We start from the raw sequence: 17043 nt of genomic DNA on the forward strand, positions 1-17043 counted from the left end.
ACATAAATTTACTGAAGTTAAAAATAATGGCCAACACAGGGTGTGGTGGCTCATGCCTGTAATCCCAGCACTTTGGGATGCCAAAGCAGGAGGATCCATTGAGGCCACAAGCTCAAGACTGGCCTGGGCAACATAGTCAAATCCTGTCTAAAAATTAGCCAGGCATGGTGGTACACACTTGTAGTCCCAGCTACTCGGGAAGCTGAGGTGGGAGGATCACTTAAGCCCAGGAGTTCAAGGCTGCAGTGAGCTATGATCATGTCACCGCATTGCGGTCTGGGCAATAGTGAGAACTTGTCTCAAAAATAGATAAGTAAATTCATGGCCAAAATTTCCGCAAATTTGGTCAAAAAGAAATAAAAATAAAAACATCAAGTTACAGACCCAAGAAGCTCAATGAACCTCCAGCAGGATAAATACAAAGAAAATCATACGTAGTCACATCAAAACTGCTTAAATTAAAAACTAAAACAGCCAGAGAAAAAGACATTATTAATAGATACAAGAGAATAATGATACAAATGGCAGCTGATGTCTCATCAGAAACAATGGAGGCCAAAAGACTTTTGAAGTGCTAAACGAAAAAAGTGCTATGAACCCAGAATTCCCCATCAATGAAACCTATCCTTCAAAGGTGAAAGTGAAATAGTCATTTTTAATGAGCAAAAACTAAGATTTGTCACCAGCAGTCCTGGACTACAGTTCTCAAAGAAATCCTTCAAGCTGAAGAGAAGGAACACCAGATGTCACTCAGATCTATAGGAAAGAATGCGGAACACTAGAAATGGCAAATATTTGGCAAATATAAAAGACATATACAGGCCAGGCATGGTGGCATGTACTTGTGGTCTTAGCTACTCAGGAGGTTGAGGCAGGAGGATTTCTTGAGCCCAGGGGTTTGAGGCTGCAGTGAGCTATGATTGTGCCTTGCACCACTGCACTCCGGCCTGGGTTGTTTCAAAAAAAAAAAAAAGACATGCATATTCTTTTTTCTCTTAATCATTTAAATGACACGTGTCTGTTTTAAGCAAAAATTATGGCACTGTACTGTTGGGTTTATCATGTATTTAGCTGTTATATATGTGAAAAAGGAAGAGAGAAGAAGGTACATAGAACTAGACTGTTATAAGGTCTTATATTTTATATGAACTTGTATAATATCAACCCTAAATAGATTGTAATAAGTTAAAGATGAATATTGTAATCCCTAGAACCATTAAAAATAATAATGCAGACAAGATATAATTTATAAAGCAATAGAAGAATCAAAACAGGCCAGCTCGGTGGCTCACACCTGTAATCCTAGCACTCTGGGAGGCCGAGGCAGGAGGATCAATTGGGGTCAAGAGTTCAAGACCAGCCTGAGCAAGAGGGAGACCCCCATCTCTACTAAAAATAGAAAAAATTAGCTGGGCATGGTGGCTCATGCCTGTAGTCCCAGCTACTTGGGAGGCTGAGGCTGAGGCTGAGGCTTGAGCCCAGGAGTTTGAGGTTGCTGTGAGCTAGGCTGACCCCACAGCACTCTGGCCCAGGCAACAGAGTGAGACTCTGTCTCAAAAAATTAATAAAAAAAAAAAAAATACAACAAAATCCTCCCAAATATTCAACCAAAATGAAAGAAGGCAGGAAGAGAGGAATAGGGAAAGAAAAAAACCAAATGGTAAACTTAATCCAAACGTATCAATAATTATAGTAAATGTAAATTGGCAAACAAAGTGAAAGGCAGAGATTGTTAGACTAGGTAAAAAAGCAAGACCCAACTACATGCTATGAGATGAACTTTAACACAAAAACACAGGTTAAAAGTGAACAAATGAAAAGAGATAAACTGTACCATGTAAATTGTAAGCATCAGAATCATTTCTATTTGGCTTTGATATGAATAGCTTTTTACACTTACCTTTTCAATTAGATTTACCTGTTTTTAAATAACTTACAATTATTATACATCAGCTATTATCAACTAGGATTTGTAACAACTCAATAGAGGAAAGATTAAATAAAGCCTAGGCAATTTAGGGTGATTTCTTTTTTAACCATTGGGTTTCATTGACCCTTGAGTTTTTTTTCTTTTAAGTGACTCATATGGCTCCTTTTCTCCCCCTTTTAGTGTTAGTGATGAAACACCTTAACAGGGCAAGTTTTCAGGATTTGCTGGTTTCCCTTGTTTGTACCAAAGCAAAAATTTCAGCCTTTGATCTAGCTATTGGAGCAAGCAATGATTCTCAATCACCTTTATTTCATTTTCTTTTATTTTGTTTTTTGAGACAGGGTCTTGCTCTATCTAGGCTGGAGTGCAATGGTGTAATCACGGCTCACTGCAGCCTTGAACTCCCAGGCTCAAGCAATCCTCCTCAGCCTCCCCAGGAGTTGGGACTACAGGTGTGTACCACCACACTCAGCTAATTTTTCTATTTTTTGGAGAGACGGGGGTCTCGCTATGTTGCCTAGGCTGGTCTTGAACTCCTGGCCTCCATCAATCCTCCTGCTTCGGCCTCCCCAAATGCTAGGATTACAGGCATGAGCCACCACACTCAGCTTTCATTTTTCATTAATGTTTATTCTGTTCCTATTAGTATCTCTTTTTTGGTTTACATTTATTTCTGTGACCCTCAGAGCTGGGGCCAGACAACTCTCTGCTGATGGGCCCTTCAGAGTTGCATGCACAGGCGGGCCCACCACGCCTTCCCCTCGCTTTATCCAACACCTACTGGTCGTCGTCGTCAGGTTTTCTCTTTCACGTACAAAAAAATTCTTTGAGTTTACCTTTCTACAGTAGGGATTTTCTAAAATAGGGTTTCAAAATGAGAGGAACTTGGATTTGGAAGCACTTTTCTACATTCTTGAAGTAATACTAAAGCTCTGATGCTCCCTCAAAGTGAGACAATTCAAAACTGGGGCAGGGCTGGGAAGGACACAGCCGTAACAACAATGAAACCTCATACTAAGCATGACTACACAGAATGGTTTTGTGGCATGTGACAAATCTGCTCAACCATATAAGCAGAAGGAGCTTCATCAATTCCCTTCTGGCCATCTGGGCTTTAAAAGTAATTGTCTGTCCCAACAAACTGCACTTATACATAGCACCATTTTCTTCACATACTGTGAACTTGGAATGACTACATTAACCTAATATAAACTAATGTAACCTAACAATACCACTATTGTTTATTTCATCATTTTCAAGTAAGTTTTCAGATGTTTTAAAAGGCGATTTCTCTTTAAATATAATGCTATATTTGAATGTAAAGGCCTTACCTAATTGTACCACTGAACCAAGTTTATTTTAAAGGGTAACGTGGAAGAGGGACCATGCTAAGAGACTGCTTGGGTTGTTGTTTACATCTGAAAACATAAACCGTAACCAGGGGCTTCAAAACTTTTTTTTTCAAGACAGCCATGTTTTAAAATATGCAGGACAGACCACCAAGTATTCAGTGGCTGGCTAAAAAAGATGAAAGGTTTCCAAGAAACACTGATGAAATGATTCATTTCAATTTGCCCTGCAGTTGTAAGTAAAGCTTTAAGGGCCTGCCATGCCTCCTATCAAGAGTAAATATCACACATCCTGTTTATACACACTGGCTTGTTGTCCACAGTTCTTCAAAGAGCTGGTGACAACCCCCAACTCACACTGCACCCTACCCCCAACTTCCTGCTCATTGGGGTACTATATTCCTACTCATTTTTAAGCACCTCCCTCAACAAAATACTCTGCATTACAATAACTTTTAAAGAAAATACTTTATTATGTCATGAAAAAAAGGCATCAATCAACTAGATTCAAACCTGTTTGAAAAAAAAATTGAAAATTTATTAATTAGACAGTATGTGGGCATCCTGTTCCACATGGGAATGAGAAGATGCTATAGGTTCTCTAAGTATTGCACAGTCTGAAAAAAACACCAACAAAAAAGGGGAAGGGGAGGGAAAAAAAAATCACATGATGTTGGGAACCATCTCACATTATGAATAATCTACCAAGAAACATTTAAAAAAGAAAACCCTTTGTTTCTACAGTAGCTTTGAGTTTACAGTTCTTGGAATGACTGTATTCCATTGAAGACATCTCAGTAACAGGAAGCTTCATTTTAGCAATCCCATGTGCAAATATTAATAAAAAAATATATAAAATAATGCAATTCATCTCTTGCCATCACCCCGGCAATCATGACATTTCTGAGAACTGTTTTGCTCGACAAAGGGTTAAGCCGTAAGTTTTGCCTGAAGCTCCATCTCCGCAGCCCGTTTGAGTGCAACATCCACTAGAAGCTGAAATCCACTAAAATCCTGGTTGAGGTCCGGTGGAGTAGGGGGAGGAGTGTTGAAAAGACCACTTTGTGTGTTTGTACTTGGTCCCGATTTACACGTGTCCTCAGGGTACGTGAGAGAGGTGTCTGTCAAGTTGCTGGCTGCTATCTGCTGTATGTCTGTGTTTTGTCCCACACCGACCGACTGGCAGAGAGAGAAAGGGACATCTTTCAATGCAGTCACAGTGGTATGGCAGATCACTGATGGACGAGCCAAAATTGATCCTGGGGACGCTGGCTTAGGAGACAGTGGTCTCCCTAGGGTTGGGTTTGGCCCAGCTATACAGGAATGAAATGGGGTCTCTTCGAGAGCCGGCATGAAGTTTTTGATGCCCATTACTGACTCCACAGAGCTGGTTTCAGAAATCTTGGCCCCACGGCGGGAAATTGTGAACTGATTTGGATCTTTGCCATCCTTTCTCAGCATGTCCGGGAGGAGCCTGCGGCGGGCGTTGATGAACCAGTTACAGACCTGAAATCACACCGGTATGCTTTAACACTTTCCTCGTTCACTCAGCCAACAGGTTCTGGGAACGTTCTACGGGGTGCCTAACTGATGTCTTTGTATCACGGGCATGAAAAGGCTTATCTGGACTTACAAAGTTATTGCAAGGTATTTGAGCCCACCAAGAAAGAGAGTGAGTCCTGTCATAAACCTCCTCCTATTTTAATACAAATTTCCTTTTTTGTCTCATCATCCTTAACCCTTTTCAGGAGGAAGAAAAAAGTATAAAATCTCAAATACCTGAAAATGATTTTAGGGAGGGAGAGAAGTTTACCTTTTAACTCTCCCCATTTTAAACCATTACCTACTGCCCCAGCATTTAAGTTAATCAACTACAGGAAAACCTTTCCTGTATGAAAAGGGCCACTCCTCTCAGTAACTGATTTTTCTCAGTTCAAATGACTAAGTCAACAGACATAACATGAATTACCTCACTGAAGTCTGTCCTTGTTTAAATATCAAACCAGTTTCCTGGGCAATAGAGTAAGGTTTAACCTCCTTTTAATGTCTGTTGCATAAAGGAAGGCTCTTTTAGGCATTAAAGGAAATGCTATTTGACAGATGACTGTCAAGTGTTTCTGTGTTCTCTAAATAGCCAGTTATTAGCTTTTAACGCTACGAAGTTTACCATAAAAAGAATATTCCTTCTGTTTTTGAGTGGAGAGGAGCTTAATGACTTGACACACAGGAATGCTATAAAATGACTTTGAAAACAAATACGCGGGCATAAACTTCGTGTTCTCTTTCCTTACCTGTAGTGTAGACAGGTGTGTCTGCTGGGACAGCAAAGCCTTTTCTTGCTCCGAGGGATAGGCATTGTACCGGTGCTCATACAACCAATCCCGGAGGATCTGCACGGACTCCTTGGGCAGGTTGCCCCTTCGCCTTCTCTTGCCTGAACCAGCTGAGGAAGAAAGGTCCAGGGGAATGTCCATGCTGTCCTCATCCTCAGTCTCACTGCCGGACACTGCAACGACACCTAGGGAAGGACAAAGGCCAGCTGTCAATCACTTTTATAAGCAGAGCAACTACTGCATAGCTCATTTACTCTGACCATTCAGTGTCCCTGTGTTTTCTCAACTACTGAGAGTGATGTGGAGGGAGGGCCAGTGTTTTCTGTCCTGAATTACCAGGGTACAAGCAAAGTCCTCAAGAGTAATTTGACTAGCACCACACGGTAGATTCTCAACCAATTGTCAGATGTCTTTTCTTAGCCACTTTCCTCTAGGATTGAACTTCTCACATTCCTTTTGAATCATGCTCAGAAAAGTCTTTTGTCTGATCCACAGGAGACAAACTGCACCCAAAGTGAATAACTTGCCACATCTGAAACAGGAAGGGTACTGTAGCAGTTGGAATGTGTCTAACAACCTTCTCTTTAAGGTCACTGCTAACTAGGAAAAGCAATCTAACCAGTATCCTAATGTACATTTTAAGTGTTGTTCTTCCTCCTTCCTTTCCTGAAAGTTTGAAATAAAAGGGAGAAATCTGTACATTTTTTCACTGAAATAAGGAAGGAAAATTACACACTGTACTTAACCCAGTTGCTATTCTAAAGTAAAATACATGTTAAAATGTTATGCTAATTCCATGGTCATTTCTTATTCATTACTATCTACATTTATCCAAAATTAGATGCCTACTTTTAATGAACAGTTCTAGTCACTTTTTATTAAATACAACCACTGAAGTTTTCAGTTTCATCACACAAAAATATTTTTCTACTGCTACTACTTTAGTAAGGTAAAAAATGCCCAATACTGAATAAATTTAAAAATTTCCATACATTTCAGCTGCCTGTTAAATCTAAACCTAGAATGCTACATATCAATAAGCAGAGCTCAGTCTTAAATTATTACATGACAAAGAAAACTGAATATGGACAACCCCCAGAGGAAGCTCCTTTAGCTGTATATACTTTAATCTTGCCAGAAATTTTAAGAATTTGCAAGCCATGGAGAATATTTAAATCATAGATAGACTGGGTTCAACAAAAATTCAGACCTGGCCTTTACAGACATTTAAACATGATTTTGAACTTAAAATTAAATAACAAATGCTCTTAACTCCGCCTTTCAAAGAACAGGCCACTCCAAATGACTAAAGAAATACATTCTCTTTTTTGAAGACAATCTAGAATCTTAAATACATGAATGAATCACAAACCATACCATGCCTGAAAATACCAGTATTTCTATATAAGGGAAATTAATTAAACAACAAATTAAAAAGTTTAAAGGTATGCATTTTTAGCTTTGTATACTTTTTTCCCTCTGTAGTATGTAATTTTGGTTGTAAATATGCTTCTACCTTAATTGAGCCAGTTTATCTTGACAGGAAATAAAAACAGGATATTCCTCACAGTGATAAATCATGCACGCATTTTCAACAATTTTTTTTTAAAAACCAAAAACCCACCTTTTTAATTGACTGACTTGACTTGGTGACACATTTGTAGTTTTGGACTGCAGGGGGCAGAAGGTGCTGGAGGGCATTCCTACAGAAGAAAAGGCAGTACCCTCCAAAAACAAAATAAAGCAAGTTCTAACAAAGAGGTGGATGATCTTGCAAATTCACTTTAGCTCGAGGCTTAACAAAGAGCCACAATTAAACCGCACAAGAATCCTAAGTTTTAACTGCCACATATTTGAAATTTCCCTTCCCTGAAGATTTCATTTTTTAAAAAGTTTTTTAAAAGGGTACATTTAAAACTGAAACTAATTTCGCTATTGAGAAGATGAGAAACTTTCAAAACCCATATTGAATGAAATTGGGATGAAGAATTCATTTACTAAAAAAACTTTAAGAAATTACAAATGAGTTCCCGTTTCACATTGGCTTGGATAATTAAAGAAATCTAACTTTTCAAACGTGTGAAGTTAATTGAATGACTAAAGCAAATTTGAATAAAGCGATTTGTTTTAAACTCTCCAACATCTGAAAAGCCAGACATTCTTCTCAAGGCTATTACCGCCTCCTTTTTTTTTTTTTAATCTAGAAAAAGTGTGAAAATTTGCTCATGGAACAGTGAATCCCCAACTGTAAGTTGGTAATAGCAAACAGTTTGAAACAAACAAACAAAAAAACCCCTAAAGCCTGCCCTTTGATCTGCTTGCCTAGTCTGACAAGAGGCTTGATCTTTCAGAATAGGTTAGTGACACACAAAAGCAGGTTTCAGTTAAGCAACACCAAACTGCAGCGCGACTTTACTCTGTTCTCAGTTCATTTAAATAAATGAATGCCAGGCCCCTAACAAATATTTCCAATATGTGCACAAAAGCTGAAGTAACAGGAAGTTAAGACTTCAGTTCCTTGGCTCCGCCAGCTGATATTTCACTGCAGTAAAACCACGTTTGCTGCTGTCAGGACTGTTTTCATTAAAACTCTCCCTCCTGACTGTGGCTCAACTTGGAAAAACAAAAAGACTTTTTTCCTCGTTACTCATTTCCTATTGTAACAGAGCTTTTGAAAAGTCTCCCGGTTGAGACTTGTTTCCAAACGTCGTGCTTTGCTTACACTTTAAAAATGTGGTGGGGGGAGGGGGGGTCAGATCACAAGCTTCTTTTACTCTATCCGCACACAAGGAAATGCTGTTTAGAAAGCCACAAGATGGCCTGAGGATCTCACAGCACTAAGGAGCAATCTTGCTTCTGCACTTTCTTTTCTGAATAGCTCTGTAACATCGAGATGGGGGAGGAGGGGACAGAGAGTGACCGGCCGTGGAGCTGGATTTTAAAAATCTAGAAGAGACTAGAAGCAAAACTAAGTACACAGTTAGGAAAAAGCAAACCTAACCTAACAAGGTTCCTGATCAGAGACTCTCCCCAGGAGAGACAACAGGAATCGAACTTAACACCCAAGTCACTAACGTGCGCTAGGTGGCCCGTGCAAGAAGCAATCTTAAAGCGAGAATCGGAAACTGGGCGCAAAAAGACTTAGGGGGTTTCCCCATCGAACCTTTTTTCTGCTTGATTTTAAGCCATTTTAGGAGATCTTTGGCCTGCTCAGCTTTTTAAGAGGACACACGATGCTCACGAACCAGTCTCACCAAAGCCCGGGCTGTGTAACTGAGTTGAAGGTGCCGCTGTTTTAAGGAAACTTGAAAAGATTTTCACAGACTTTTGTAAGACAGACAATGGGCGGGACCGACTCCTTGAGTACTTCCAGAGCCGACTGGGAAGGCTCTCCCCCTCCCAGGTAGTTTTAGATCGGGGGAGGAGGACGCGGGCAGAGGGAGGAGCCCGAGGAGGAAATCAAGTAGCTTTTGTTCTGGTGACTTCCCCAGCCCGGCTGAGACCGGCCCGCGCGCCGCACGAGCGAGCGCGGCCACAGGCCCTCGGGAGCTCCGGGCACAGGAAGAAACGAGCGACGAGGCCCGGAATCGCGCATTCTCAGGGGCCTGCCCGCCCCCGGACGACTCGCCAGGGAAACCTAAAAAGGGAAAGAAACCCGCGTAACCTCAGCAGTCTCAGCTTCCCCCACGCGAGCTTTGAACCAGTCGCAAAGTTTCCCCTCCAACACGTCACCTTTCATTGTTCCATGAGTCGGCGCTGAGTGGCAGGACCCCGCGCGCCCGGGCCTGGGAACCACGGAGGTTCCCACCGACGCAACGCGGCCCGTGGGTCCCAGCTTCGGTCCTCGGCCGGGGGCCAGGGGTTAGGGCGGATGGGGGACTCGGGGAGGGGTGACAGGGGGAACCCGGGATGTGGGCGGGGGCGCTAGGGAGGGTCGGGGGCGCTGGTGGAGAGGGACCCGAAAGTGCGGCAGGACGTAGGGGGACGCCTGGGAAGTAGAGGGGGAGGGGCGCCGGGGGTACCCGAGGGGAGGGGCGGGCCGGGGAGGTTAATCGGAGCCGCCCCCGCCAGGGCCCGAACAATGGGGGAAGCCCACCCCCCGGCGGAAGCCGGGCTGTGCCTGAGCGCACCAGAACTGCTCTTCGCAAACAGAACCCCCCCCCATTATGCCGGTGAGCCCCACCAGAACAGAGAGAACGCCTCCCAGTGAGGGTGTAGACCTGTCGGTCCTTCCGAGGTCCACACGGCTTTCAAGAGGCGCCCCGGACGCTCCCCGCGCGTGTTGTGCCAGACCCAACTTACGCGTCCCCTGGGGAGGGGTGTGCAGGGAGTTCCACTACCTACTACCAAGTGACCCGGGTTTTCACGTTTAATTTCACTCTCGCTGGGAAAGCCTGGGAGGGGGGACAGAGAAACTCCGCGCGTCCCAGAGCCTCCCACGGAGTCCCATGGAACGCGGAAGGCAGCGCGGGGAACCCGGGGGGGGCGCGGCGACCCCGCGCGAGGACCCCTTCCAGGGAGAGCGCCGGCCCGCGGCTCTGAAAGAATGTGGAGTTACAGACTCCGGGACGCTCCCGGGCATGCGCAGTCGCACCGCCCAGCTTCCCCGAGCGATTAACTTCTGTTTTGAACCACTCCACATAAATCACAACAGAAAAGCCAACTCCAGCCCACGACGGAACACTCGGGGAACCTCCCAGTCAGGGACTCAAAAGTTAACTTCTAAAGGGACTTCACATTCTTTGACCTTTCAGGGTGTTGTGTGTGGTTTTCTTCCCCTCCGTGTTATTTTGTTCTTAAACCAGACTGACGGCAAGTTTTAGTTGTAAAGCCTCCAGGACGCTTTGTAGAAACAATGACAGCCTGGCTCTTTGCACTTACAACCAAGCCTGCTTGTCACATTTGGACACATTTTAACTGCATGCCGCTTGATGCTGTTGGCCCTGTGTCCTAACTCTTCATCTTGCCCCAAATTCATCCTGGGAAAACTTTTAGAGACTGAGAATTTTTTTAAAAAGTCTAGCTTTCCAAAGGTGTTTACACCCCAGGGCGATGCGAAGGGTCAAATCACGTTCCTCCGATTGTGAAAGCACAGCATCCCCAAAGTAGAGTGGCCAGGCCGGGAGCGGGGAGCCCCGGGAGTCGAACTTTCAGACAAAGGCGCGGCGGCCCGGCAGCCCGGATCGCCGGGGGTCCCTGCCCGGAAAAACGAGGCGCGGGATTCCCCGAGCCGGACCCCAAACCCCCGCCCTCGAGAAAGAGCGAGAAGCCACGCGGCGGCTGGGCAGAGCGTGGGGTGTCGGCGGAGACAATGAAACTTGGAGGCGCACAAACAAGGCGCTGAGCGTGTTTCTTGACAACGTGCCAGCAGCGTGGAGAGCCTTGCCTCCCCACAACAGCCCCTCGTGTTGTGTCTAGAAGGAAAACAGCCACTGCCATTTCAGACGCAGCCTCAACAAAGAGAACGGCCACGGCTCCAGCCCAGGAGCCCCTGGGCGGAAAAGTGCAGAAGTCACTCTCGCCCGGAGCCCCGCGCGGCTCGGCCAGCACGTTTCCCGGGACTGGCGTCCCCCGGTGCGCACCGCCCGCGGCCGCCTTACCTTTCTTGCTTTTCATTCTGGAACTGCCCTCCCAGCGCGAGGCAGTGCTGGGGTCTCAAGGGGTCAGGAGAGGGGGCACAAGGGGACAAGCGATCGCCTCCTTCACGGCCGACTCTCCAGTAACTTGTAGGACGTGCTCCAGCCGTTATTGCTAAACAAGGCGCTCGGATCCCAGGCGCCCGCTCCTTGGGTGGAATTCAAGTGACACTTGGGCTTCCTCCTGCCGGGATCTTCTGGCAGCCGGCCGGGGTCTCTCCCTTGCCCAACTCGCTCCCCTCCCCTCTCCGCTCCTTTGTTCCCCGCTCCTGCTCGGCGCACCTCCGCGCTGTCAGAGTGAGAGAGGCGGGGAGGGAAGGTACAGGAGGTCCTGCCTCCGCCCCCAGCCGCCTGCCCGTCCCCCTCCCGCCCCGCCGCTCCTCCGCCCCTCCCCCGCACCTTCCAGCCCGGGAGAACTGGACCCTGCGCGGCAGCCGCTGTCACCCGTCCCTCGCGGGGGCGGCCGGGCCCAGAAACGCGATCCTTCCTGCCTGCCGCGCGCGCACCGCCCGCATCCCTCGCCCGGCGGCGGCGGAGACACTAGCCGAGCGCCCTGGGTTTCTCCTTCGGGCCTTTCTTCTCGGGGCTGGCGAGGGTGCGTTTGGTTAGAAAATTGCAACAGATGGGAAAAAGGACGCCCCTCCTCCCCTCCTCCACCCCACGGAAAAAAAGTCTCCCAGTCTCGTGTTTGACAGCTGCCCCAAACTCCACGGGCCCTGCTCTGGCCGCAGAAGACAGCCGCTTCTGATTCAAGGGGCGGGGCGCGAGAGGAAAAGTATTCGGGACAAGAACCAACTTCTTCCAGAATGCGCGGCTGCCATTGACACGCGGGCGCGACGCGTCGCACCCTTCTCCTCCCGGGCTCTCTTCCTCCAACGGCAAGGGGGGGCAGGGGGGGATGAGACACTGACACCGTAGTCTGTTCCCCCCGGGCTAAAGCTGCGAGTTCCGGACTGGATTGCAAGGCAGTTTCGAAATCTGACACGTTGCGGACAGACACTTGTCATGCTCACATGCTCTTTAAACGTCTCTGCCTGGGGACAGCCGGGGCAGCCACTTGGCCCGACACCCTCATTCACGGACCCCGGTAGCTGCCGCTTTTATAAGAAAGGGGCGACCACGCCGTGACTGCTCATCTGTTTCGGTAAACAGGGTCTACTTTTAGAACTTGAACCCCGCTAAGGGAGCCCTCCTACCCCCTGGTATATCAAACAGAAACTAACCATTAAGTAAACACATGTTCCTGTTGATTTACTTTGGTTGCGAGTTAGGACGAATCTAACAAAAGTTCCTTGATGAAATCGCCCTTTTAAAAGACCAGAGGCTGTTTGGCTGATTTCAAGAAACGCACGCCCCCTCCCTTGGGTCTAGTTTGCGCGTGGGTATGTACCGTTGTTTTGAAGCAAACGGAACTGTCACATGCCGCTGTAAGACTTTCCCCATCACTTAAAAAAGAAAGAAAGAAAGAAAAAACCCAAACGTAAATAAGCCTAGCAGAGACGTCAGCGCCCGGGTCTGCCTCCAGCTGGGCTCGGCGCAGTTTTTGTTCTCTAACCTCGACGGAGATCCCGGCGGGCGACGTTCCGGGGAAGGTTAAACCCGAGGAGGACCAAGGCAGCCAAAGGATGACTACGCTTCGGAGCCTGTTTTAGGATTACGTTGAGAATTAAAGCCAGCCTGCCACCCCCTCCAACTCCTCCCCCCCCCAAAAAAAGACACCCCCCCGCCCCGAGAGGGCGTTAAGGCCAGAGTTTAAAAAGCTTGGGTGGCTTTTCCAGTTACAGGACTTAAAATCAACAAGGAAAACAGCATCCCTCTAAGAAGGCAGCAACCTTAGGATATTTTTCTTCTATGGTTTGCTGACTGCTCGGCACACGAGGGAACACATATCTAAAAGAGCACGGGGGCAAACACGGTCCTGGGGAGAAACCCGCAGTCCGGACGCGGCCCGGCAGCTGCCCCGAGCGCAGTCCCTTCCCGGGTTGGCTGCAGATGCATCGGCGGCTGCGCCCGAGTGCGGGACAGATGTGGCGCGGGGAGGGGGCCGCCGCCCCGCCGCCCGTTAGAGGGCCGCCTCGTTAGCTGGTTTGAAGGGTTGTTTGTTGCAGGGATTGGTGGCTCATATCCGCTGGGGAACCGGGAGAGGAGGGAGGAGGGACGCAGGGAGGAGGAGCCGGGGGGCCGGCCCACGCCGCGACTCCGCGGTCTGAGTGGCAGGAGCCTCGTCTGGAACCCGGCGGTTACTGGGGAGACGCTTTGTTTGCTAACTTCGAAAGCGGCTTCGGCAGCCTCGGTCGCTTTCGAAGCCACTCTGCAAAACACGCCTTGGGTCGGTTTAACCCTCCCCCGCCCGCTTTCGGCAGCTCGAGACTGAAATGTTTCCTCCTCCTCCGTGGCTCTCCTTGGCCACGCGGTGGCTCTCATTATGTACACAAAGGTAGCTTTTCTCTCGCCTAAGTGAGTTTGGCTAATGACTGCGGCTCTCAGGCAACCGAGATGGAAACTGAGAGTTGGAGCGGGTTTATAGCTTGAAAACAAACTTTACAGGGGGGAGGGGGAGGGGCAGAGAGAATTAAAAGCTCCTTTCAAATTAGGGGGGAGGTAAAAATGGAGATTTAAACTCACCTTGGCTAGAAGTCCGGCTTGATCCAGCCAATGCACACCTTTTGCTCGAGCAAATCATGTCGAAGCAGTTGTTGAAGCTGGCGAGATGCTCCAAAGAGGAACAACTATACAATTCTGTGGTGTAGCCAAAGCCTTATAACCCCTCCCCCCACACCCCTTTCACCCTGGTAGATGCCCCCCGACCCCACCCTATCCCCAAGGCTGGTCCCAAACTTGCTTGGCGCTTTGGATTGTTGGTGCATTTTGGGAAGAAAGTGCCTGGGGTCTGCACAACATAACAAAGGAAAACAATCCAAAAAAAGTGGGCTTCAAATAACCAGTAATTGCTTAAGATATTTTTTGTTTATTCGCTTATCTCAAGGTGGAAAAACGAGTTTCAGATCTGGCTCTGTCAGTCCCTTAATGTCTCAGGGCTTCTCAATAAAACGGATTCACTGACTTTTAAGATTCTTTCCAGTGCTAAAAAAATGTGTATGGATTCACATTTGCTACATATTATTTGCTGAATTCCTATGAATGTTAATTGAATTGGGAGATTGCCGGAGTAAAATTGAGGCGTTGCTTGGTGCTTGCAGAGGCTGCTGATAAACGGTTTTCGCCATTATTTTTTTCTCTCCAGGCACACACAGTTCCATTTGGTGCCTTATCTTCTGCAGCTGCCTCAAGGCCAGGCAGAGAAAGGGAGTTGTTACAAAGTTAAGTTACTTTTCACTGCCTGCAAACTCTTCAAAGGCAAAAACTCAAATAGAAACTTGGAAAGGCAAATAAGAAGTGTACCAATAAATGCAATTATTATTGTTGTTGTTTGATACCAGGTCTCCATCAAGTGATTGGAGAATGTATTTGTTTTGTTCATCTACTCAACAACAATTGATTAAGCCCGATTTCCATCGGGTACTGTGTCCTAGGTCAAGGAATGATGACTCACACAGTCATTGAACCCTTTTTGCTTCTAGTTCTGGTATTTTTATGAAATATGCAGACTGCTGGGCCCTAAACACTGCACGAAGGTCTATAATCATCTCCATAATCATCTCACATCTCAGGTCAGAGAGTCTTGGGCTGCTTAAGGAGGAGTTGACCATTGGCTTTTCAAGGGCCTGGGGCTGGGCTACAGCCATCTTGTGATTTTATCCACCCTTGGGATATTTCTCCTCCCCTTTGTTGTGTGAATAATGTAACTGGTGCTACTCCTTTTGATTTTTAATCACTTTTCCCCTAGCCTGAGCACTTCCCCTCCCAGCCCTTCTTTCTCCTCTGTAGCCAAGTCATTTCTCTTTATCTAGAAGGGTTTTGGAATCCGTAGGACACAACGAAGAGATAATTTGTTGAGCAAAGCCTTCCCGCTCTTTATTCTCAACACCTCGTATCTGTGTCGTGCTGTACAGTTTATGGAAGAATTATTTAATGCTCTCCCTTAATACCCAAACTAGTCAGGTAAGTTCTTTTTGTCTTAAAGTCAAGATAACTTACCCAACACATCCAAATATAACAGAAAATATAATCGTACTCGGCATAAAACCAGATAATGAACATGCATTATCTGGTTCTGAATCAGTGGTCTCTAGGAAATCCTGTCATTCCGCAAGGTCAGATGGGTGGAGAAGTTTGACCTCAGATCATGACATGAGGGACACCAGGGCCTCCTGACCACTGTGAGGGCTGCTCTCTGGAATCTACCTCTGGTTTTACAAGAGGCTCTCTTCTAACCTGTCTGCTTTTTTTCTTTTCTCTTCATTTTTTAGTTACAAAAAACATGACTATTCTCAAAAATTCAAACAAGAAAGAATTTATTAATTGAGATAAGACAGATTTCCTAATTGCCCCCTTCCATTCTCCGTCTCCATGTGGGCCTTTGTGCACCGCACACAATAGATACATGTCCCATTGTTCTGTGTTGTTTCCAAGTCCGCTCAGTCTGGGGTGTTCCTTCCCCACTTGTGTATGGCAGTGTCTCACCAGTCAAGGCTTGGCCTAAATGTCTTAGGGGACTCTTCCCTGACCACCTGACCGAAATTAGACACCCCCACTGCCATCATCTAGCTCAGGGTTTCTCAACCACAGCCCTATTATCATTTGGGGCCGGGTAATTCTTTGTGTGGGGACTGTCCTGTGCACTGTAGGTGTGTAGCAGCCTCGGTGCCCTGTAACCAATATGTGCCAGTGGCACCTTTCCCCCAAGTTGTGACAAACACAAATGTCTCCAGACATTGCCAGATGTCCTGTGGGGGGGGGGGGAGGTGGTTAGAAATGGGGGATGGGGGACACCTCTGATTGAGAACCACAAGCTCAACCCTTTATTTCTTTGATAACACAATTTTTAATTATTTTGCTTATTTAACTGTTAGCTTGGTTTTTTCCCCCTCTAGTCTCCTCCCCCAACTAAAATGCATGCTCATTATTAAATCTTTATGCACTTAGCACAGTGCCTAACACATCATAGGTACCCAATAAATATTTATTAAGCAAATAATGCATGAAAATGAGACTATAAGAATAATAAGAATACAATCATTTGTTTTTACAGCATGCCAGGCAGTGTGCAAATACTTTCCATATTTTATTTTATTTACTTGTAAAAACAACCCTTAGAAGTACTCACTATTATTATCCCCATGTTACAGATGAAGAAGTTGAAGTCTGGGGGAGTTAATTAATTTGTCCTGCCAGTATAACCTTTGGACCAATGATCTTAATAATGTGATTCTGCAGTTCGATTTTTCATTTATTTAACAATTTTCTTAGTGATGAGCATTTAATTGTTTCCAATGTGTAACTAAGAACAAAAAGATAGTGCAATTATATTTGAAAGACTTAACAACTGGTAGACTATGGGCACTAACCAATTGGAAGGAGCTCTTTCTGATTGCATACTGGGGGCTTGCAATGAACCAGCAGGGCCCGGCAGATCCTTTAGGGCTTGTGTGAGCATATTTGTAGGAGCTTCTGGGAGATGGAATGGTTGTGTCAAAGGAACGTGCATTCAAAATTTCAATAGATGTTGCTAAATTGCCCTCCAAATGATCTTACTTATTTAAAATCCCAGCAAACGTATATGAGATCTCTTTGTCTATGCCCTTTCGAACATTGCACATTATCAAGCAATTTGCTATTTGTCTATCTCCTAGGTAAATAAATGGCACCAAATTTTTTTCATGTTCACATTTCTT

General features: G+C 46.0%; 2 protein-coding genes across 6 annotated transcripts; both read right to left on the reverse strand.

Annotated features, from left to right (window-relative positions):
* Window positions 1-3732: 3732 nt before the first annotated feature.
* TGIF1 (TGFB induced factor homeobox 1) lies at window positions 3733-11542 on the reverse strand. Of its 5 annotated transcripts, none has more exons than XM_045527390.1 (4): window positions 9345-9492; window positions 7237-9249; window positions 5571-5797; window positions 3733-4785 (listed from the first exon to the last, which is right to left on the reverse strand). In XM_045527390.1, exons 3-4 carry the CDS (start codon window positions 5751-5753, stop codon window positions 4210-4212), a joined length of 759 nt encoding a protein of 252 aa, XP_045383346.1. In that variant the 5' UTR covers window positions 5754-5797; window positions 7237-9249; window positions 9345-9492; the 3' UTR covers window positions 3733-4209. The 5 variants fall into 5 exon arrangements, with proteins under 5 accessions (XP_045383346.1, XP_045383348.1, XP_045383347.1 ...); XM_045527392.1 differs by having other exon boundaries at window positions 7237-7315; window positions 8776-9492; XM_045527391.1 differs by having other exon boundaries at window positions 7237-7337; window positions 8776-9492.
* Window positions 11410-13672, reverse strand: LOC123621703. The gene is made up of 4 exons (XM_045527615.1): window positions 13151-13672; window positions 12804-12891; window positions 11648-12247; window positions 11410-11537 (listed from the first exon to the last, which is right to left on the reverse strand). The coding sequence occupies exons 1-4, from the start codon at window positions 13670-13672 to the stop codon at window positions 11410-11412; spliced, it is 1338 nt and encodes a 445-aa protein (XP_045383571.1).
* Window positions 13673-17043: the final 3371 nt, after the last annotated feature.

The sequence above is a fragment of the Lemur catta genome, chromosome 16, assembly GCF_020740605.2.
Source record: "Lemur catta isolate mLemCat1 chromosome 16, mLemCat1.pri, whole genome shotgun sequence".
NCBI classification, from domain to species: domain Eukaryota; kingdom Metazoa; phylum Chordata; class Mammalia; order Primates; family Lemuridae; genus Lemur; species Lemur catta.

Excerpts from the sequence above, each read along its gene's own strand:
- TGIF1 (XM_045527388.1), bottom strand. Across the intron at positions 4,786-5,570 it reads CACACCTGTCTACACTACAG|GTCTGTAACTGGTTCATCAA; the intron begins GTAAGGAAAGAG and ends GTGTGATTTCAG.
- LOC123621703 (XM_045527615.1), bottom strand. The coding sequence starts at position 13,672 with ATGAGAGCCACCGCGTGGCCAAGGAGAGCCACGGAGGAGGAGGAAACA. Across the intron at positions 12,892-13,150 it reads CCAGGACCGTGTTTGCCCCC|GCTCCGAAGCGTAGTCATCC; the intron begins GTGCTCTTTTAG and ends ATCCTAAAACAG. Across the intron at positions 12,248-12,803 it reads CCGCCGGGATCTCCGTCGAG|TGTCTGTCCGCAACGTGTCA; the intron begins GTTAGAGAACAA and ends GAGCATGACAAG.